Source organism: Rousettus aegyptiacus, unplaced genomic scaffold, assembly GCF_014176215.1.
Source record: "Rousettus aegyptiacus isolate mRouAeg1 unplaced genomic scaffold, mRouAeg1.p scaffold_m13_p_1, whole genome shotgun sequence".
In the NCBI taxonomy this organism is placed as follows: domain Eukaryota; kingdom Metazoa; phylum Chordata; class Mammalia; order Chiroptera; family Pteropodidae; genus Rousettus; species Rousettus aegyptiacus.
In genome coordinates this window covers 118,970,675-118,995,714 of record NW_023416284.1, presented here as the reverse complement: position 1 = coordinate 118,995,714, position 25,040 = coordinate 118,970,675, and the positions used below count along the sequence as shown (strand labels likewise).

Below are 25,040 nucleotides of genomic sequence, written 5' to 3'. Positions count from 1 at the left end.
CTATTTAGGAAGTAAAATCCATAAGACTTGATGACTCACTTGAACATGCATTCTCAACGGGACAGTTATGCCCCCAAAAGTTGATAACTGGTTCTTGGTGGAGGTAAGTTGATACTGTAATTGTTTGTGCTCCTCACAGTTACAGTATATAAATAGATACAGTATATCTGTGATATTAGATATTAAAATGTCATGTGGGGAGGTCAATTTGGGAAAAGAATATCTAAAAGCCTCCTTAGGGGTTTTGATAATCATAAAAAGATTGAGAAACAGTATAAGGAGGATTAGGGAAAGTTAAAAATTAGGGTGGCTTCTAGTTTTCTGATTCGAGAACTATGTGAAATGGGGTGGAAAAAACGTAATTACACTGTTCAAATACTAAATAAGCCAACATTGAAAAATATTTCTTCTAAGGAATGTTTTAGAAATAAAATAACTACAAGTGGTCAGTTAAACATATATATGCTCATGTATTCCAGTCTATTCTAAATGCAACTAAATATATGTGTATACATACACATACCGCACAATGAAAACTGGTGTACAATATAAACTGAATACCAAAACATTAGAAAATAATCTCTCATATCATGTAGGAACCATGAACTTGTATAAATGAGTCACAAATGATAGTCATAAACCTGAAGATGGATATACACACCAATGATTTCTTGATATATCTGTTATTTTATATTACAAAGGAACAAAGACAACTAATTATTTTGAATGATTGAGAAAATATTTCCACTAATTACAGGACACTAGCATATACGGCTTCTCAAGAATCCGTCAATGTCTATATCTTCTCGATTCATTATACTGGATATATAGTATGTATTTAATTAGCAAGTTTTAATTAATACATATTTGGTTGTTGTGTCTATGCTTTAAAATGACCTAGTTGAAATCAATGAGTAAAAAATAACATAGTTCTAAATGATTTTCTAAGCATATAAAAAGTGGCGAAATAAAAAAAAACTTTAAAGTTTTTATCATATATTGTTTTAAATTTAACAAATAACAATAGTAGTATGAAATCTGTTAATTGCACAAGCTGAAGCAATGAACTTGAAAATAAAATATCCTTCTAATATGTACCATACTATGTAAAGCAAAAATGCTAAAACAGCAATAACAAGTATTTCTTCTACTTTATATATCAAGTGTATAATTAATACACAAATATACCATAAGAAAACAGACCAACAAAGCCCAATATAAACTAGCCTACAAGTTTTCTTTTTCTTTAAAGTTATATTGTTTTCTTAATGTACTAAAGACTTGCTATATATTTTACAATGTGTCAGCCAAATCATGGTTATATCTGAATTAAAAAATAGTTAATAGATAATGAATTTGAACCACAGCTCATATTTTAATTTTTTTTTTTTTTTTTTTTTGGCAAATCATGACACCGTAATTTATTGTGTTACGTATTTTGGTTTATAATATGCTCTTGAAGCAGTAATATTCCCTTTTCTTTTTTAAAATAAGATATTTCACAGGCCTTCAATTTATAAATAGATATTAGTAAAACTGCTCTAGTGGAAAGTTTAAGCCTCAGGTCCTGCAATCTAAGTGCTCTCCTAATCTTTTAGTTTTTTTCCTGTTTCAAACATGTGTCAATGTGACAATTCTAGGAGACAGTAAGGTTCATTAGGATGTCAGTAGTCCATGGGTATAACTTTCAAAACTTCCACTGTAATAAACTTGAACTCCTCAGAGTGAACACTAAAATTTATCTAGTTCACTATAAATCGCAATTAAGTGGAAAAATTAAATATTAACAATCTAAATCCAAATGAGTCTCTTACACCTTTATCTTTTATATGTTTTGATGTAATCAAATCAAGAATTCAAGCACAGACACATTAAAATATTTTAGGCATAAAATAAAACAAAAATATTTTTTAATAAAAAATAAAAATAATTAGTCAAAATTTTTAGAATAATTCTTGATGGTTTTAAAATTAAGAGTGAACCTCTTTACAGTGACTTGATTGATAATGATTGATCTCAATTCCCTTTCAAAATTATACTTTCATAATTACGTGGTAGATTCCAAAGGACACATTTCCATCAACTCTGACTTAGTGCCAAATACTAGAAAGTCATTCAATCACGTACCACTCTATAGGAGGCAAGAAAGAAGACACAGAATTCAAAAAATTGCTAAAGATTATAGAGAAATCTGCCAATAACAGATATTTTAAACATACTCCTTCAGAGAATACTTGAGTCTGAGTAAGGTCTCTTCACTATCATTTTCAGCGGTAACACATAACACCTCTTTATATATGTTTACTCCAATCATAAATTTATAGGCTCTATTTTGACCTGCCGCTCCCATCAGTGTCTTGTCTCCCTTTCCAGCAAATTTTTCTTTTCATCATAAGTTCCTATTTAAGACTGAGTATCTAAGTTGTCAAGCTTTACTACTACACCCCACTGGAGAAACCTGACAAATGGCTCTGTGCAGCCTAGACTCTAGGTTAGGCTTTGGCATGGATGAAGTGTAGGTGATCTCTCAGACCAGTCAGGCATTTTGAGGCAGAGGCTTTCTAGTACATGAGGAAAACAACTAAGTACTATGACACATTCATACACTTACATCCAGGGGTTTTCTTGGATTTACTCATTGAATAGTTAGGGCTTTAGAGAAATAAGTACTATTTCCCATAGTTATAACTCAAAGATACAGAACTCAGTATTAGGATTAGAATGTATTCTTCCTTCCAAGGTGGTTAACCAAGCTTCAGAGAGGATGTACAGGCCCCTAACCCTTGGAAGAAGGACCCACTGGGACATAATCCAAAATAAAAAGTAAATATATCAAGTAATTTGTAAAAATTAATTAATAAAGAGTTGAATGCATGGCAACCTTATGAAGCATCAAAACTCTGGGATAAAGACATATTTCTTCTCTGTTACTATGACTGTTGGGCTGGGAAACTTTCTAAATACATTCCGTAGACAATTTGTATTGAATTCTCATGGGAAGTTGCCTAAGGTCTAAATCTTCTCCATAGACACACATCTACCTCTCCCTTCAAGATACCCAGATATCTCTGCTCTGAAAATACCATCTCCTTATTGAGACATCTCAGAGAATGGAGTGATAAAGGGTATCATTTATTATATAATTTGTGCCAAGCACTTGGTGAAGACTTTCCCATCCCCAGAATCCATCTCCTCATTTGCCTCGAGAACTTAAGAAGTGATATGCAAAGGAGGTAAGTCCCAAAGCACCAGACGTATAAAACTAATGCTCAAACTCATGTGCTGGGGTTGGGCCCTAAGTCCAAGAGTCTTGGTACCCAAAGAAAATTTCTGCCGCTATAGACACCTATGTAAAATTAAGTATCAGATTAGATTCCTAATTAGAAGGCTATATGAATATTTTTCTTGTTCCAGTAATTAAATGTAACTACAGTCTTGGCGTAGGGCATAGTTGGGATCTAAGTAAGCAGCAGAAGCTGCAGCGAGTATAATGTTCAAGAATCTGACCTTACCAGGAGAAAGGGCCTCCTTAAATTTTGCAGAGATTTTTCATATGAACATTATCCTCCATCACGTTCCAAAAAATGTCTTATGTGGGTTATGCCTCATATCTCCCACTGTCATACTTTCAGCAAGGATAAAATATAAAAATCAAGGATATTTTTAACTAAAGAGCTTGAATTTAGATTCATATAGGTAATACAAATAGAAAAAGGCCAATAGAATAAGATGGATGAGTTTACTAACATGATGAAGATGAACCAAAAATATAGTCCATGGATAAACCTATGAATATTTAGATTTAATGCAGTAGAGAGGGAGTCATCTTATAGTAAGGAAACATGAATAAATTATTTGTAAGTATTGGAAATATTTTATATCTTTTGTTGAGGGTGATTAGATTTTAAAATTGAATTTCTAGTCATGAAAATATAAAACAGAAGTTAAGAAAGCTGATGTTTTAGGTTATATTTTTATATAGTTATCTTAGTATTTTATAACTATCTACTATAAAGGTAAAAGGTGGTAGCTGATCAGATACACATTAAGATAGTAATAACATAACATTCTCTTTCACCTGCAAAATTGAATTGACAAATTGATGGAATTGATGTACCTCCAGAAAATGGAAGAAGTATAATCAATTGCAAAATACGTTTTACTGTTTGATGTAAAACTAACTGTTCTCATCATAATAAGTACTTAAATTATAATATTTATTGAGCACTAACTATATGTCTAGCAGTGTGCTAAATATTTTAGAAAGTATAATTTTAAAATATAAACAATGAGAAAATATAAAATGGAATTACAAAATATAAACAAGAAAAATAATCACTCTAAACATAATAAAGATTTTTGAAAACCTGAGTTTGGACAGAAAGGCGAGAGTTTTATGATAACAGTTGATGCCAGCTCAGTCAAACTTCCGCAAAGAAAAACATAATTTCGCCTAAACGTCAGTGGAACTATTTCACAGATTCTCTCTGGAGTCACGCTATAGTATCCATCAATTTGTCTTATTTATTTCTCATCTATTTGGGTGATGGGCAACACAAGGAAACTGTACCTACTGTCTCCTCTCTGTATTTTTCTGGGTCCACCTGACTAAGTTTCAGATGGGGGAAGATTACTTAAAATTTATTGGGAAACTCTAGGCTTCAGAGGTCATATCATTTAAGCTATTTCAATTTCAAAATTATGTTTCCTATTTCTCCCTTCAAAAATTTTACTAGTCCTTTAAAGAAGGCAGTCTTGTAGAGTTGAAAACAACAGCAACAACATAAACCTACGAACTTTAAGAAAGACCTAGATTCTCATGACAGCATATTACTTGCTATTCATGGCCTTAGACAAATTCCTCAAATCTCAGCTACCTTACCTTCAAAATAGAAAGAAACACCTACTTAGAATGGAAATAACCTTGTAAAATATATTTGATTGTAAAATAAATTAATACTAAGTACTATTATTCTTATAAGCCTCATACCATACTGTCCACACAATTCTAATTATTTGTGATGTATTTGTGATCATTCTTTTAGGTGTAGAAATTATTTTGCATCAATCTGTGGAATGTCAAGGTCTTATATTAAAGGTTTTTGTTTTGTTTTGCTTTTTTTTTTTTTTTTCTTTTTGTTTGTTTGTTGGCGACTTGTACTGGACACTCCTCCCATTTGAATTTTTAGGGCCATAGGTATTTGCTCCTGTTCAGCTTGATGTGCATGGTATCCTGTGGTCTTGGCCATGGCTGACTGAATCAAACACTGGAATCTGACTCAAAAGCAGCCCTGAGGACAGGCTTGTAGCCTATACACTATCCTGGCATGGGAGCTCTGATTACAGAATGCTCATTCAATGATTACTAAACATGCCCTTAATTGTAGGCCCAGCCATTTTCCCTATTATGCCAATATTCTCTTCCTTCATCTTGGCTGTAATCATCCTTTACCTCTCATGTTGTAATGGCTGAAAAATGACTGCTAAAAATTTATTACTTGCAGGAAAATTACTGCTTGGCTGTGTCCCTGGGAACATGACTATGTCCATGGGAACAGAACATAGGCTGTCACCCATAGGAACATAACATTCTAACAATAAGCTTTCTGCTTCTGTACCCCTGCTTACACACCTGACCTGTGAGTTGACAGGTAATGAATAGAAGAAAGATAGACTTTTGTGTTTAGTGAGAATGAAGAATGGGATTCTGGGCTTAAAACCCATGTACCTCTACATTTTGGGGCTGCTTAATTTGGGGTCTGCATACCCCTGGCAGACCCAGCTGGCTGAATAAAGGGTGTTTCCTATAACTCACTCACTGAGTTCTGGTGGTCCGTGTGTCTTTCGGGGGCTGGTGGCCACAACTATATTATTTCTCCATTCCCCAGCTTCCATTCCTCCTCACAACACAAATGGTACTTTCTCTGCTAGAGCAACTTTCTCTCTTTATTTTCCTATCCATAGTTCCCTTCACCTTTTCTGTCAATGTACCTGATTGCTATTTTCTCAAGAGCCTTAAATTTCGTATTCAGTCCAAAATCCAATTCTCTTTGCCCTGCCCTGGCATTTTCTCTCGAACTTGGGATAAAGTCCCTTGGGCCATAGTTCTTGCTTTTTACACCTACACTTTTTTCTTATTTCTTATTTTCATTTTAAATATTACCCTTTAAGTAAGTAAATTTTAAGAAGAAAATAGTAACATTAAATATGAGCTTCTATATTTAGCAATGTGGTAGATGATATATTCTGAAAATTCTTTCACTCCCAAATGCCTGGAATTGATGGGAAAATTACAACAAACACTCATTAGGATACAAACTTAAGTTCACAAGAAAGGCAAATCCCTTTAGTGAAAAGGCCAAGAGGGAACTGAAACAGATTGCTAAATGGATTACGAATGTCTTGAGATGTTTTGCAGATGACAGATTTAGAGCAGGCCAGAGAGAAGTTAGGGCTGAAATCCCTGCATGAGCCAAGATCCCTAAAAACATGGACAAGTGGGGGCCTCACTCTAAGCCATAAGGGAGCAGTACTAGTGACATTGCTAAAGCATATATTTCAGGAAGACAAAGAATGCTCCTAAAATGAAGTGCTAATACTGATGAAAAATAATTAGCAAAGAATCTAGAAATTATGTGAGTCAGTTTAAAGCTTTTAAAAAAATAACAGTCAATAATGGGAGAAGGGGAACATACAATTAAAACACTGAAAAAATATCTAAGTGGTGAAAGAATTGTTCCAGGACTAAAGTATACTATAGTAATTTTTTCCCTAGGAGAGAATAGAGGTAAGCATTAACTTTAAATTTTTAAATTTATTATTTAACTATATATACATGTATATATAGATTTGAAACATTAAATTAGGCACTAAGATCATAGAAATAGCATAATTTCCAGAATAACAGAGGAGAGAAATGAAATAAAAATGATTCAGTTAAAAAACAATGAGAAAAGAAGAAAAATAGAAAAAATAAAAAATATAAAATACTAGAAATAATTTCAAATATATAAATAATCAAAATAAATGCAAATTGATCTGTTAGCCAATTAAATAATAGAGATTGGCAGGCAAAACAAACCAAAAATCTAAGTTCAGCTATATCTTGTTTACGAGATATAGCTTAACACATAAAATCACGCAAAGGTTGAAAGTAAAAGGATGTGAACAGTTAGACTGAACATTAAAAAAAAAACTTATATTCTCATATAAGACAAAATAGACTTTAAAGCACACAAAAAATATTATTAGTGATAAAGTGATTCACTACATGATGATGAAAGGGTTAAATTACCAGGTTCTCAATTCTACGTCTATCCCTTATGGGCCATGTGAATTCAACAGGTTGCTACACTTTCATCTTTACTAGTAAAATGAGATTATTAACAGGGCTGTTATTAATCATATTAAAGCAATCATATTACATGTAAACCATCTATCAGAATAGCCGGTACACAAAAGGTTTCTTAATAAATCAGAATATTTTAATATATTAAAAATATAACACACATGTTACATAGTTATGGCAAAATTATTAAAGGGAACATTAAATAGGTGAAGTCTAGGAAGCACTTGTTCAGAAGGAAATAATACTGTATCCATTCCAAATAATAGAATAATCACCACAGAAATATAAATATTTGTCCAAAGAAATATAAATATTGATAACCAGACTTCATGTCTGCTGACCATTAAAACAATTAGCTCCCAATAGACATAATACTGCTAGATTTATAATCGTCAGTTCTCCAACATGCAAATATAAACATGTAAACACAGTATGATAAATAGAAACTTAAGAAGTTGTTAGAAATTTTCTATTATATATTTTTTGACATAAAAATCAAGTAAAAATTTGAGGTCCTCTCAAAATAGTCAACCTCCTATTTGAAAGCTAATACTGCACTGAACATCCTTAATATAGCTGGTCTATGTGGTAATTACAACACATCAAAGACAAAAGGGTCACACAGTGGTCTTTGAGGAAGTCCTCGTGTGCTGTGAAAATTATACAGCATTGAAGAAAAGTTGTCAACATCTTAGCAATGGGAGTGGTTTCTTACACCTCGGCCTGATATCTTATGGAAGCGGCACATTCTCATACTTGGCATGAATCCCAAAGGTGGTATTGCTGGACATCAGTCATAACTCTAGAGTAACACAGAGTTCCTCTCCTCTGTGACATGTAAAGATCACAAGTACAAATGTATCCTGTACAGTGAAGAGGAATTTGAAGTTTGGGAACAGACTTTTCTCTCTTTGAAAACTATTACTGGGGAATTAATTGGTTGCATTTTAAAGCTGCTTTAATATTGCCAATTTACTTTAAGATTCACCACCTATGTTATTTTCCTTGCACTCAGAAGATATATGAACTCTATACATCTTTAAGAATCTGTTACACAGAAGATATGCTGTTAGCAGTACATAGTTCATTTCTTATGTATTGTGAGGTAATTAATAATAAGCAGGGAGAATTAAATTTTTATTTTATTTCACAACAGAATATTAAATTAAATATGTAACTTCTTTTAGGATAATTAAATCATATTATACTTATTCATAATCAAAATGAAATTTAAATATCATAAACAGATTATGTGTATTATAAGCAAACTTATTAACATGGTTTGTTTTTGAACTTTCAAAGATTTTATTTTACCTTGAATAAATTTTTCTTATCCTCTTCCAAAGACACAGACTTATTTTCCCAATTAAAGAAAATTTTCTAATTATCATTATCTATGATTTTCATTGAACATACTGTTTAAAATATTTTAAATGTTAAAAATAACATAATTCCATTCTAACAGAATAAATAAAACTACATGGAAGTAGGTTTCTACAAATAAAATGTCAAAATGTACTTTTAAAACTCCATGAACAGTGTATAATTATTTTCTCCTCACAGGCAGAAGCGTCTCTAAGATCTACTTACAAATGAGCATTTACACAAATGCCCATCTTTATAAGATATTCTAGGTTTCAATAAATTTTGAACACTTCATTTATTGTAACTGACCATTTTATGTCTATTATAGATAAGCATTCATCCAACATTCTATTGATCTTTTGATCTTAGTAAATCTATAATGAATTGGCAGAGCTTACAAAAGTAAAAACAAAGCAGGTTGGAGGTGTTTCAAATAGCATCAGTGCTGCTTCACCTCAAATTGTATTTTAAATGGTTTGCAAGGAAGAACCTCACAGGAAAAGCTATTCACCTATCCCAAGAGCTCCGTAACTGGCTAGTACCAAGACTGTTGAGTCACTTATATTCATAGGTCAAGTAGTATTTTGTGTGTTATGAATATGGCATGGTATATAACTAAGATATATGTATGGCACACTCAGTCACATGGTATATTAATAAGATGATATAATTATTTTACCATAAAAATAGAGTCTTTTTAAAGGGCGTGTGGCACATTCTTTCCATATCTTTACAATTTTAATCTAGTCATAGGAAATAATAATGGCAATAACTTGGACTATTAAAACTAAGAAGATGCTATTCTAGAAAATCATTAAAATATATTTTCTTTCTCAGGTAGTTAATAGCCAGTATCTTTCAATGTGTTCTAGTTCATTCTCTCCCCTATCATTAAATTTTCATATCATTTTCCTCTTTCTTTTTAGTACTTTTGTAGATCTCAATAGACTTTGTTTTTCCATATGTAATGGGCAAGCAAGCAAAATTAAGTGTATATAACTCTAAGGAAAATTCCCTCTTTATCACTCAGTCATATTAAATGTCAGTAGGCATAATAACAAGTATGTAAAAAGTTTCATTTGTTATTCTTAGCTATTAATATAGCAAATGATTTTACAGTTAAGTATTTTTCAAGTGCCACCACAAAAATATCTGAAGATTATTTTTAAATGTCTTCCTAAACTGAAGAACTGTGAAATAAAGGGCATTTGAAATATTCTGTAATAATTTTCAAATGTAATTGCAATATCGAGATTGATTTTCTAGAGGATATTAACCTAATCATTTATTCTTCATTACAATTAAAATTATTACATACTTTAACATGTTTTTATTTTTATTTTTTTATTCGTTAAGAGAATTTTTTATTTCCTTGTTTCACGAATAAAGCTGTCTGTGCTACATGTGATGTTTTTAAATCCCCAAGTAAATATAAATGCCTTTCCTTCAGTCCATACTTAGTAATTATTATGCTTACTGACATCAAAAGCTAAATTTTAACAAATTTATGACTGCAAGATTACTAGTTGTATATAAAAGATAACATCTATAAAAAATGCTTTTGTATCTTTCAAACTATGAATTTAGGAAATAAAACTAATTGCTTTTGAAAATATTCTTTCAAAGGAGCATTGTAAAAAAACTTAAAACTATTTGCATCAAATTTGCTCTTCAAGTTTGCTTATTAAAACCCACCCAGCTGTAGAAACACCACCTTGTGGATCTTGGAGAATGTATGCTATAAACATGAATACTGTCATTGTTTTTGACAAAGCTTTTAAAATTGTATAACATCTGAGTGAAATCATACGATTATGCTTGTGTTTTGCTTTTAAAGCCTGATTTTGTATAAAACATCTGAAATTTGTTTGCCTGGAAGGAAATTGATATAGGATAAAGATAAAAAAAATTTCAGAACTCTACCACAAAAATTTATCTCCTTTTTTGGGGTGAACATCTTCTTTAGATGTAAAAATAAGCAGAGAATTCAGAAAACAACATATTCTTTCTGAATTCTACTATTGTGCATTTTTTATCATTAAATATGCCATCTCTACTCATATACTGTGCATATTTTGTAGGTGGATGGGAAGACATTCTTTGAGGAATATATAAGTCGACACTAAATTTAAATTGTAAAGCACATGAACAAATCTGAAAAAAAACTAAGAACCTCAAATCGTTATTGATGCTTAATATTTTGAAGTAATCTGTTGATTCTCTATTGTAAGAATCATCCTAGCAATTAAGTTTCAAATAGTTTTTAGTCAATGATAATTTTTTAAAAATAACTTCTAATTCATTATATCTACAAAAGGTTATTTATCTTAATACAAATGTTATGGTCTATTTTTTTATACTATTAGTTCCCCCATATATATAAACTTTGAAAACATGAGACATGTTTTGAACTATTTTGAATGAATGATTCGGAATGCATCCGGAGAAAGAGATGTCCTTTTTCAGTTCACACAGAACCATATGATTTAGCTAGTGGCATCCCTAATGGACAAGATATTTATTGCGTGTTTACCTCAAACACAAAAGATTCAAGAAATGACCAAGAATCACTAATATTCTTCAAAAATGATCTGTGAGTGGTTGATCATCCAAACATATTTATATTTTTCAACCTATAAAGATCTTATAAGTGCAAAATTTCATTTGTCCCCAAACAGGTGTTTTAAAGCTAACTTTGTAGTCTCATATCTTTTAGGCACAAGGAAAATTATTTAAACATATTTTCTGAAGCTACACTCAAGGACTCTGCAGAATATTAACAGATGTCCCTATGAACAAGCATTCCAGAATGAAATAACTTTGGTATACATTGGAATAAACAAAGATACACCTTAAAACAATAATATGTACTGTGAATCATTAACAGGAAGATGAAGTAAGCAGTGTTTTGAAAACAATGGTCTATATATTATACAGAAGACTGTGCACTGCTCATTTCAGATGTGCTTGTCTTGATATTTTCTTGGTTCAAAATATACTTGGAGAGAAGAAATCAAACCATACATGGTATTTTAAGTGCTTACCTATATAAACAACATATGTTGTTTTATATAATATGAATAAGATCATGTCATGTGATTTCTGTATATAGTCTTTTATAAGAATACGGGGTACTTAGTTGACTTTTAGGGTACTGAAAACTGTCTTTGGTAAATGATATCATGTATTCTAAATCCTTTAATTGATGTCCAGAGTAAAATTCATTCCTTGTGTCATAGAATGATTTGAGCAAAGACATACAGGGAAACAAAATATAAGATTAGGTTTTAAACTCTTAAATAGATTATGATCTCCTTGAGCATGTGGTCTAGATATTATACTTTAATACACTCTTGGCAGTCCTTATATGTAACAGAAACTCAAAAGTTTCCTGCTGCTTACTGTAACATATAAATATATTCTGTCATACTTGATCAGACTTGTTCATCTTTTATCATGAACTTGAATAAACAGAATTTTAAAATTTATGCTGCTATTAGTTACTAAAAAGACAAAAAGAAAGTTTTGAGAAGCAGAAATATATTAAGAGCCATTATTCCTCATAGAGTTAGCATGCGAACAGGAAATATTTCAGGGTGAAGGGCCTGCAACTCCTGCTCCACCTCAGTGAGGTACAGTATTCTTATATCGATGTCATCCTATAGTTTTATTTTCTTCCTTTTCATCCCAAATATTCCTCTCGGGTTGTTAAAAACAGGGTTGATGATGGATGCAAAATAACTGTGTGTGTGTGTGTACATGTATGCCTGTGAGGATATGCAAGGAGAAAACGTATATGAAAAGATAACTAGATTGTGAATGTCAGGAGAAAGATCTGCTCTTCCCATGTATCACTTTTTCCTAAGAAGAAATTTTCTCTATTCTAAGAAATCAAATATGTATCACATTTGGAGAATCACTGACCTAAAGTACAGGACTAAAAGAAAAATTAGCTTCTCAGCTTAAGGGAAAACTTGTTTATTAATTAGCCTTAGTGCCTAAATTTATATAATCCACTTATATAAAATAACTCTCAGCTCGTATGTGTTGTTAACTACAGAGAAAAGAAAGGGAAGCTGAAAACAGAGAAATGCCCTGAGAAAATGGATTTTTCATTACGAAATTTATTTATACCCTTTTTAGGTCTACCCCTCTCCCTACCACCTTCACTAAATAAAAGTCGTATGAATCTAAGCAGCAAAGAATCCTCTCTCTTTTGCTTCTTGTCATGATATGGCTATAATTAGTGTTGGTTTGTTAAATTGCATTTTCCTACAAAGTAAAATTGACTCCAATACAGTAACATGTTACTTCTAGTCCCCTTTGTATAAAATCATAGCCCCTGGTTGTTGAGCTGCCTAATGCTTTTCTCTTTTTTGATTTTTCTCCTTGAAAATCATGTAGCCAAATTTTTCCCAAAGATAATTTTTGAAGAATCCTTTTCTCTTGAAATTTCAATAGAATGACAATGGATCCACAAAATATTCTTGCAATTGTTTAGTAATTTGAATGCTATATACTAGTAATACTTTATAGCATAGAACTCAAGGTTCTTGGCTCTATTGTGAACATAAAGAACAATTACCTCAAGATTTATGGTTTTATAATTAGTAAATTATTTTCAGTGATTAAAAGTAAAAGTCCTTGTTTAAACCCTTATTAATATTGTTCATAAACTGAATAGATTTTGAAATATAATCACCTACTAGAATTTCAATAAAAAAATGAATCTATTAGAGTAACTTTTACCCTTGATTCCAAGCAACTCAACATGGCTACAGTCTTTTGCAGTCTTTAACCCTTCTAATTTTCTTAAATTTTAGAAAACTTAATATTCTGTTAGGATGAGATGCAAAAAACATCATAAATAAAGATAAAACATGTTCTATTAATATTTTATCAGTTGAAATTTCTCATGGAAATTATCAGAGTATGACATTGTTAATTAACAGTAAGATAATTACTCTTAATTTTCTTCAATAGATGAGCTAGGTATAGGGAAATCCAAAAAGATACATTTTATTGCACTTTTTGAAAGTGTGTAATAATATCAGACTTTCAGAGTATTAGATATATATATAATTGCGACTAGTTTGAACATTTATATTTCTTGGGCTTTTACTCAACCCCCCAATTCCAATAATGAAACTTCTATCTCGGGAAACTAGTTAAGAACTGTTATAAAATATGTCTTGTCCCTACTGGGTCTACTTTACTTAAGGTGGCACTTGGATTCCTGAGGTTTTGCCTTTCATCAAGGTATTTTGCTTTGTAAGAACACAAGAGCACTGCTGGTGATTTAAAAAACATGTAAGTTTCTTACAGTTCATGTAATATAAACTAGGGTGTGTATTTTGTTATCACATCCAGTCAATTCTACCCTCAAAGCCAACCAACTGCTATGAAATTAAAGAAGAGGTAGGCAAACTACAGCCCATGGGAGCAGCCTGCTTCCTGTTTTTTGTAAATAAAATTTTAATGGAACATAGCCATGCTTATTTGTTTACATAGCTTTCACACTACAACACTGTTGAGTAGATGTGACAAGCACTGTCCAGCATAGCCTAAAATATTTACTATCTGGCTTTACTAAGCTTTACAGAAAAAAAAGAAGAAGAAAAAAAAAGCTTTCTGACAACCAAACTAAAGGATGCTCTGTGGATTTAATCATATTAGAAACTCCTGCAAGTGTGACTCAGCGCAATCTCTAAAATTATGACTATGGTTACCAGCTATGTCTTACAGTAGACAATACTAAACAGTCTAGTGGCGATGCTACACAATAGCTAATAAATGTTCGACCTACACTCTAGTCCCAGTTATTTTAATGAAATGTTACTATTTCTGTTTTCTATTAACTGATCTAAACTGTGTTTTAGCAAGAACATTCAGCAAGCTAGTTGCATTTTCATATCACGGATAAAGACACAGTATTGCCAACTCACCTGATTCTACCCCTAGGGCGCTCAGATTGTTCTGACATAAAGCTTGTGCTGCTGAGGCGTGAGGCACTGCTGGTTCTGGAAATGGCGGACACATCACTGACATCACTATCTGATGATCTGGCAGAGACGTTATCACAGCTTCTGTACTGATCTTTATGTATGTTATACTACAGATTAAAAACAAGAGAGTGTGAGCGTCGTCAGATCATGGGAAAAAGAGACATACATGGTGAGGTTAATGACTACTTATCCAACACCAAATAAAAGTGTACCTTCATAAAAGTAGGTGTGGAATCTAAAACAATCCAAACACTAATGTAATATATGATTTTCAATGTAAAAATCCTACATCTTTTGAATGGTAAAAAAATAGTTTATGGTACCTGAATTATAAATTAAAAACAAAAATTAAATGCTTAGGTAGAAAATTCATTGAATTAATTATTTGTATATACTTAAAACCTCAAAATCTTATTATTTGTTTTTTCTCTTGTTTTGTTTTCATTTTTGCTTAATTTATTCACCTCTACTCTATCTATCCATGGTACAGACTGAGTCCATCTGTCTGTGCTTCTTTCTTCTTTCTACAACTACTCAATCTACCCACCACCTTCCCCATTCTCAGACACTGCGCTCTTTCGAAATTCTTAAAAAAAAAATAGATCTTTTCACAAAAAAGGATTCCTATTAAAGCTGAGGGATCATGCCAAAGCTGAGTAAAGCAATGGATGCAAAGAGTAGACTCTGGCTTTAAACTGTTTATTATGGTATGCTTAGACATTTTCAGATTTAAACTATCAACTCAGGGTTGAAAGTAAAAAATGGGAATCTTATTGAAATTTCAATATACACTATATCTTATATTTAAACATGTCCTTAAATTTGTCTTTGGTATTCATTACCTAAGAAAACATTAGGTAAAAGATTAAAACATGCAAAGTTGTCAAAGCATTTAATCTACGCTTCTTTCTACTTCACTGTCTTATTGTAACTGTCATATTGTGAATAGCTGTATATGTTAAACATTATTTTAATGTATGTTTCAACGATAATAAGTAGTAAGTTTATGTAGTTATATATAATTTTACAATATATAATATATAAGTGATTCTCTTAACTTAGGAACTGGAAAGATAATGTAACTTCCTATATAAAATAATAGAACACATTATTAAATAATATAAAATAATAGAACACATAACTAAGAGAAACATATGACTAAAAATTGAGTATTTAAGTTTCTTATGAAACAAGTGAATTTTAGATTTATGTGTTAATGTGTGAAAACATCGTATGTTTGTTAAATGTAGAAAACCACATCCATCCTCTGATGTTCCATATTAGATGGGTTTAAATGAAACTAAAATCCAAACACACTATTCCTAAAAATTTGTAAAAACAATTGTCTTGCCAAAGTATATTTAACTGATGCTAAAACCTGAAGCTGTATATACAAAATGAAACATAAAACAATATTTAAAAAAATCCTAGACAAAGGAATCATGTTTATTTAATAATCTCTCAGATGAGAGCAGTTCAGGTCAAAGGTTTTTAAATGTTAGTGTTAATTCTTCTCTCATGTGTATGCATTGGGCAAATAATTTTACATCGAGCATGAAAAGAATTCTAAATTTATAGAATACAAAATTATCTTTCTAAAATTTTTTTCATAATTGTGATTTTTGAAAGCTGTGTGCTAAATTGTAATCCAAAAGGAAATTCCTATGTGTTATATCCAGAAGTGAACTATTTATATGACTTCATGTATGATCTAAAATTAATGTTTTAAGATAATGTACTCAAAGTAATGTGATGATACTTCATCATCAAATTCTGTCATATCTGATCACATGGCCCTGACGTGATTCATTTTAGTTAGAACTGTTTTTCACTTACAGAGTAGATGTGATAAAACTTTAATATGCTCACATAGTAGAACCTGAATTTAATACCGTTACTAGAGTACAAAAATAACTCCTATGTTACTTGTTTTTGAAGTTATTTTGCTAAGTAGATATATTATGTAATTATATGTTTGCAAACATATTGAAATAATAGCTTGTGTGTGACAAAATATGAGAAGAATTGGGTTCTAATACCACAAAAATTTACCCAGTAGATTTTCTGGCACTCTGTTGACACCCAGAACAAATGTTCCCCTTATCTGACAATTGTCAACAATAAGTAGTACAGATGTCAGCATAAGGATATGTGAGTGTATATGGAAATATTTCTCTACCTAAAGAACTCTTCCTTTTCTATGAGCCATCTCTTCCTCAACCTTTTTGTATACAGACTTTTGCTATTCCAGCAAAGAGATAAAACAAGGAATTTAAAAATAATATATGTCCTATTAGATTTTTGTATATCAGGGTAAAGAATGATCCATCAGTTTGAAAAGAGATCACAATTTTCTTTATACTGGTTATTTGAAAGAAATGAAATACTTTTATATTCACTTTTTGATACTATATTTACTTATTTTCAAACTGTCATAAGTTAAAATAATAACTTTGGCTTTTTATCAAGTATAATTTGGTAAATTTCCTATTTAACAATGAAATGTTTTAATAGAAATATGTTAATTATATTTTGAGAAACATAATTATAGCTACAGGAGGAATGTATACTGATCAGACAGCAGGGAAATAAGTCCTTGATGTAGAGGAGGCTCTAATTATAGGGTTGCTATTTTTGTAAGTAAGTAGTAAGTAATAATAAACCCTCAGCAGTAACCTACAATACCCATCATATCAATCTTTGTTGCTGTTCCCTGAGTTACAGAAACATAAGCACTCTAAAATGTGAGTACCTAAATGCAAACACCCTCCAGTTATGAATTCCACCTTGTCGTTGAGGCATGCAACTCTGTAAAACATCAGTGAAAAAGCAGTATGGTGTCACATTTCAGTGATACCAAAGTAGTTTTGTGCTTTTTTTCAAAAGCGAAATTAGAGCTAATTCCTTAGGAAGGGTATTAGGGGCATTTAACCTTTTAAAGGAGGTGCCAGGTTTAAAACATCTTAGGAATTATACTATATTTGTCCAAAATTCTTTCCCTTAAAGAAAATTTAGTTATACTGGTGTTTGGATATGAGTACTTTGAGAATGGTTAATTTCTAATTTGGTAGAATGTCAACTAAGGTATATTGCTTCATCCAAAATATCAAACAATTTAAGATGATAAAAAAGAATTGATTCAAAATTAACTGTACATTAAATTTTCAACAATACTGTTTCTTAATTATATAAATAAAATATATTTTTGTTTAGTAAATTATAAAAAGGTTGGAGCAAATGAGTAAAAAAATGAAACACAATTTCTCAAGTATATGAGAAAGATCTGAGTTACCTGAACTGGCTATGGAAACTAAAAATTTTTTCATAAGCATTAGGCCATAATATGAATATCAGAATTGTGAACAGTATCTTTTACTTGACACACATAAAATAAAATCTAATTATTCATTATTGTATCACATATTTTTTCTATTTTATATTCTTAAAAGTTTTTTAAGGATACTATATCTTTGATATCACATTTAATGATAATTTATAATCATTTTATTTAGTTAACAAAGCAGTACCAATTTATGCAGTAAGACCAACAGCAATATATTTGAAAATAAAGTTTTTTGTTAAATATTAAAATGTAATGAGAGAAGAGGGATGTCTATGCAAAGAAGGGAGAAAAAAATTGAATACGATAATCAAATTGTATGCAAATTAAAAGCTGTAGAAGAACCTCTGAATCAAACTGGAATATAGTATATATTTCAATGAAGTAAGAAGCAGAATAAGGTGGTACCTTATTCTCCATCAGGAGTTCTAGGGCTCATCAAAGAAAGGCTTTATTCATTTTGGTAAATCTCCTTCCTTCCGAGCCTCGGTTTTCATAAATGTGGTAAATAAGAGAGCTGGAATAGATTATTTTGAGGTACTTTTAAGTTCTAAATTTCTATGAGCCAGAGAATTTGGAATCTCCTAAGCAAGATTAACCTAGTTTTGATTTATTACAAATATAAGTATTAGTGGTGGTTTAGACTTCTATGGCATTTCATTATGTAGATTTTTTGATCAACTAATTAATGATTGGAGTCCTGGTTCAGGCTGATTAATGTTTAGAGTCCTGGTTCAGAATGATCCAGAAAGGCTTTAAATATTTTATCCAGGTTCTTTATTTACCACTTTCTTGCATTCTATACTGGTCCTATGTCCCCCAGCTATTCTATCTGACTTCATCTTTTGACACAGTGCTAAGAAAATGATAGAGCATTTCCAGTTTTAATGAAATATTTCCAGATTAAAGAAACTTCAAGTAACTGCATCCAACTGGGAAGGAAGAAAGGCTAAATTACCCTGCTTTCTAATTTTTACTGCATTTGTAGTAAGAGAACACAAAAATGATGATATCCATAAAGCAGACAAATGAGCTAATTAAGTTGATACTTATAAAATAAGTTGATACTATATAAAATCAACCACAAAGAACATATGTAGAGCTAGAATCAGCAGTTGTATATAACATCAAGATATTTTGTATGCTGATATTTTTTCTTTATTATTTTTACCTTTTAAAATGTTGTTTCAGAATCCTAGGGAATTGGGCTACCTAATCACAGTGACTCAGTTAATCCTTTTGCAGCTAATCCAAATATAAAGTGATAAACTGCATTTAATATACACAATTCTAGATTCTAAAGTAATCTGGTGACAAATCGTATTTTGTAACCACCTAATTTTTGTATTAGTCTCTAAATACCTGGCTATATAATGAACAACTTCCATTATTTAAAAAGTTTTTTTTCATCCTTCCTCCTACCCCCTTTCTCTCTGAAAATCATCAGTTTGTTCTCCAAATCCATAAGTCTGTTTCTGTTTTGTTTGTTTTTTTAGATTCTACATATAAGTGAAATCACATGGTATTTGACCATTTCAGTGAGCATAATACCCTCTAGGTCCATCCATGTTATCACAAATGACAAGATTTCATTCTTTTTAAAAATGGTTTATATTCCACTGCATATATGTACCACATCTTTATCCATTCATCTATTGATGGACAACTAGGTTGCTTCCATATCTTGGCTGTTGTAAATACTGCTGCAATGAATGTAGGGGTGCAAAGATATTTCAGTGGCATATAGTCAATAACATCATAACTTTGCATGGTGTTAGATGGTTACTAACTTATTGTGGTCACCACTTGCTAGGTATTTAAATATTGAATAACTGTGTTGCACACCTGAAACTAACATAATATTGTATAGTAACTATATTTTAATAAATGTAAGCAGATTTTTCTAAGCACATATTTCAAGCAAACAATATTTAGTATAGTTTAACTTTGAATTCTTAAAAGGTCATTGCTTTCAAAAGGGCTTCTTAACATCACAACAGAGGTGTTCTCATAATGGCTGCTGCCACTTTTGTAGTATTCTAAAAAATTTTTTTAAACAAACCAGATTTTTATATATTTTTACATATATTCATATATGAATTTTCATGAAGTATAAAATTCTATGCATATTTTAATTAAAATTAGCAGTTTATACACTTCTTACTGTATCTTTACAAAATAACATTAAAATATAAATTAAATGTTTACTGGCACTTGGAATTGTGTGGATTTCAGTTTCTTTGAAATCTCGGAAATCGGTTACTTTTCTTACTATAGACAAATCAATAAGAAATCTCACATTGCATAATTTTTTATTTGGTAACAAATCTCAATAGTAAATATCAACCTAAAATAGTATTTAAGACTATAAAGCTATAATTTAATATTTTAAATGCAATATTAAATGATATTCAAGTAATAAAATTATTTTGTATATCTTGCTTATTTATGTGAATTTATTGACGACCGATCATTAAGTGATTTTAATATCATTTACATTTTTTTAGGAAAAAACAAAATCCAAGTTAATAAATATGATAATAAGATTATATCTTGTGACGATATCAAGAGGAGAGAGGTTATGATGCAAGACTATCATTTTCTCATACAGCTTGGTGCTTGCTAGCCCTATCTGGTACACACACTGTATATTTATAAAAGTGAGACTATTGGTTGGGTACTACTAATTTTACCTTGGAATATTGCTCGCGATCAAGTTCTTGACTAGAACCAGACCCTGTTGTCTGCTTAAATCGATGCACTTTCATTTTCATCTGTCTTGTTCGCTCCTCCACTACTAAGCTTGCTGCAAAAACACACAATGGAAGCCTATTAAAACATGTGAAGAACCTTTTAGGAACTGAATGGTTTAAAATTTTAATGCTTTTGATATGACTTCAATTAAATGAAGTTTTGAAATAATGTGATTAGTAAATTAAACAAAATGCAGAATATACAAAGTTAGCAACTATTAATCTAAAGATGAACATGACTCAACTCACACAAAATGAGGAACACAAATGTTAGTAACAAAAGTACCCTATATCTTCATCTGATATGAAGTATTTTTCAATTCCATTCATAAATAATTATATGAAACCAAATCTAATTATGAAAATGTTTTAATCAACTAATTGTTGCATGTACATATATAGAGAAAACAAATATGCATACTGAACACATCACACATATATGCACATGCTTACATGCATGCACACATCCACTTAACATCCTCAGCTAAGTCACCAACAGTTCTATAAAAACCTGCTTTTATGAGGCATTCTTATTAAATCATTAATTTTTACCAGTAGCTTTTCATGAATGTTTGTCAGTCTTAAAAATGAACTAAAAGATTAGTTTGCTATTTCTGATGGCTATGTCTGACTACATACATAAAATTCATAAGTTCTGAAAATGTGATATAAAAATTTTAACTCTTTAATTATAATATATAAAGAACTATATTCCATTTAAGCCTTTATTAATCTTTTAAGTAGAAAGTGTGAGGTGTGACTGTTTAGATGGAAAGAATTACAGCCTTTAATTTTTACCTTTTTACAAATAAAGGAGAAAAGACAGCTAAGGGTACAGTTGTGTGCAGAGAAAACTTCAAAATATATAACTGTGTTGTAGGAGACCTATGTTTACTTTTTACAACTTATCTTTTGCCAACTTTCAGGACTATTCAACCTCTTCAACAAGTGCTAACATTTATTCCTAAGCTGTATTTTATACACATACATATACATATACATATACATGTATATATGGAAAAAAAAAAAACTGTGATTAGTGTATTGGGGCTTCTGCTAAAAGGCCCTGATTTAGGAAATGGAAATGCTGATATATCTAATTGGCTTAGCTGTATATTTCATCTCTTACAAAAAGTTTATAGAGATACTTGCTGAAAAAATTTTCCATTGCAATGATTAAACATGGCCTATCATCCTTGATAAAAGACACTGACACCAATTTTAAAAATTAAGTAAATATGTAGCTTTTATTTTGTGTTCAAGTACAAAGACTAATAGTCCAAGAGATACATAGTTTGAAATCTGTGGCTAAAAGTTTTAATCATATTTTTAATACCAATTATTATATGTTTAAGTTTTTGTTTAAATTCAGCAAATTAGATAGAAAATATCAATCCCTAAGATCAGTTAGGAATTAAGCAATGACGCACACTTGAAAATGTTGATTTCAGAGACAGTAAATGGTAACTACTAATGATTAAAGGATGGTTCAATGAAGATCTTGAAAAAGCTGTTCGGAAATTTATTATTTGATAATACATATGGAGAAATAATGAGTATTATAAAGCAAAATGTTATTTGAAAGTAAATAGAAATTGAGACAAAGTTATTGAAAAATAGGAGTTATATTTATAGAAAACCATAGATGCAAGATAAGAAAATGTACAAATACCCATTCTCTGTCTTTTGCCTATGGTGTGGGTACCTCTGGGTACTTGCTCTGTCTTTGAGCTTTGAGGAAGTCAAATGAACTTCAGTTGTACTTTATAATTAAAGCTTAAAACAATTCAAAGCAACCTCTATGTAGGATAAAATTTGAATATTCTCATTAAATAACACTAATGAAATTTTTGATATTGATTAGCCCATAGCTTTATAAGCTTCACTTTAAGTGCCATGTACTTCTTAGGGAGGATGGAAACTTGACACTGAAACGATTATTTTCCAAGAGCTATTGACCTGAAGTAGTCTGAAACAGTTCCGGTGATTGAACCTTGCAGGACAACCCCTCATCTCTCTAAATAGGACTACTTGGCTTATGATGGGGCTGCATTCAAACCTTTACTTTGCAAAACTTGAAACTAAATCGTAAGAGGACAATGGTGGCCTAACTAAATCTTATAATGATTTTAAATGACTTCACTCTTACTTGCCCAAAATGATTACTACACTATCTTTATTCATAAAGAAGTGAAAGTTGACATCTTTTAATCTGTCAAATAAAATCTCTAAATTACTATTGACACAAAATCATGAGTAGATCCCTTGGACTCTGCAGCAAAATTGTACTTGCTATGCTATCCTCATAACTTGCTCTCAGATAACAAGTAAAATACAAACAGCTAGCCATTTACTTACTCATATCAAAAAAATCAGATAATTACATATAATTCACATTTTTTTAGTATTTCTCATTATTTCCTGATGATATGTAGATTAGTATGTATTCTGAAATAATTAGTTATACAAGTTATCATGTTTCAGTAAAAGTTTCTTTCATAAATATCAATAAAGAGCCTTCAGTGTAAATTTAGAAATTTTTAACTTTTCTTCAGATTATGCTTATTTTGCATTTTATTTTTCAACTGTATGTTGTGGAATAAAATGACATTATTTCTGAATTGTTGGTGCATCGATCAAGCAGTAAGACAAATTTAGGAACTAAAATAGAATATTTATCACAAATTTGAGCCAGAAGGCATGATTCCATTAATGTATATGATTTATATGGAGAATAATAAATGATTAGTGATGATTAAAAGTGAATTGAATCCTGGGAATATGATTACCTGTTGAGTATCGCACTATAAGTAAAATTAACCACAGCCTAGAGAGCTCAAATATCTTACTTTGAAAAGCATGATCAATGATTATTTAAAAATCTGATATTATTTTAACAATTTAATGACAATAGCAAAATTAAAATATTAAATATTTTCCAATTTTCCCACAAATCGTAGCATTAAATTCACATTTGAGGAACATTCTGAATTTTAGTAGCATTATAAACTAACAAAATCACCACAATGCCAGTTGCTATTTCTTTACAAAAAACGATAAAAAAATTGGGCAACTTTTGAGTTTTTATTTTTAAAATTTTAAAGCTGCTATATATTAAATAACTCCTCTTATCACCTACTATAGATATAATTATCATATAATTTCATTTAGTCTTTTAATAAAAACATGGTTTATATTATATATAATATAAAGATAAGAATGTGTACACTAAAGACTATATTTTGGCTATGAATAGTGACAGTAACATAAACAATTCATTTCCCTTAGCCTGTAAGGTGTAATTAACATGGCAATTTTATAAAAAAGTGTTTTTGAAGCTGGAATTTTTCACTAAACTCTCTATAGGCTGCATGATGTGTTCAATGTTGAATAAATTGTGTTTTTCAAAAGCAAATATTTATCTAAAAATATTTATTGAAAATAACACATTTTCTTTGGATCACTTTTACTCTATGTACATTGTTATTTCTAAACTCTGGCATTTTTGTCAGATAAAGCTACATATTCAAAAATCTATTCAATATTATCATTAAGAAAGTATAAAACTGGAACTTATTTTTAGGGGTTAAATCAAAACCATATTTATGAAATCATTTTTTGTCTTAAAACCCAATAAGAATAAATGATTGAGCATGCAAGGTGAGAAAAGTAAATACAATATAAAAAGTCTGTAATCTATTACAGTTTTCTAATGGAAAGTAATAGACATTATTCAAAGTAAAGAGATTTGAATAATTTTTTTATGTCATATGCTTTGCTATTAATTCTTAATCTATTGTTATAGTTGATCTTTGATGAATCTACAAACAACTGAAATCACTTGCAAATATTGTTTGTGCCTACATGGATTTTTCTCTATTTCTTTATTAAAGAATCCTATGACTTAAAAAACAAAACCAAAACCAAAAACAAAAACTTAAGGATCCTTAATAAATCTTCCCTAACCCAACAGAGAAAAATTCATGTAGAATCACCTCCTCCAAAGGGAATTTAATTTTCTTTGACTTACCAGTCATATGTGATTTGCTTTAAAATATTATCAATATTATAGCTATGTATAATTTAAGATCACTATAATTTAAAATTTAAACTTTATAAATATATTATTTATAAATTTATAATTATATAAAGATGAATTTGATCTTCAAATTTCTTAAATACTTCATAATTCTCTCTAGGCATCTTGAAATTAACATAAATCTAAAATT

General features: G+C 30.4%; 1 protein-coding gene across 50 annotated transcripts in view; it reads right to left on the bottom strand.

Annotated features, from left to right (window-relative positions):
- Positions 1–25,040, bottom strand: part of RIMS1 (regulating synaptic membrane exocytosis 1) — a 414,008-nt gene that overhangs the window by 61,625 nt on the left and 327,343 nt on the right. For 40 of the 50 annotated variants that reach the window (XM_036219225.1, XM_016162020.2, XM_016161968.2 and 37 more), the window contains 2 exons: positions 20,752–20,864; positions 14,659–14,825 (listed from right to left, as the gene is read on the bottom strand). The exons of the other annotated variants lie outside the window; for them this stretch is intronic. In XM_036219225.1, the coding sequence (XP_036075118.1) occupies positions 14,659–14,825; positions 20,752–20,864 (280 nt within the window). The remainder of the gene's footprint in view (positions 1–14,658; positions 14,826–20,751; positions 20,865–25,040) is intronic. 50 annotated transcript variants of the gene reach the window in all.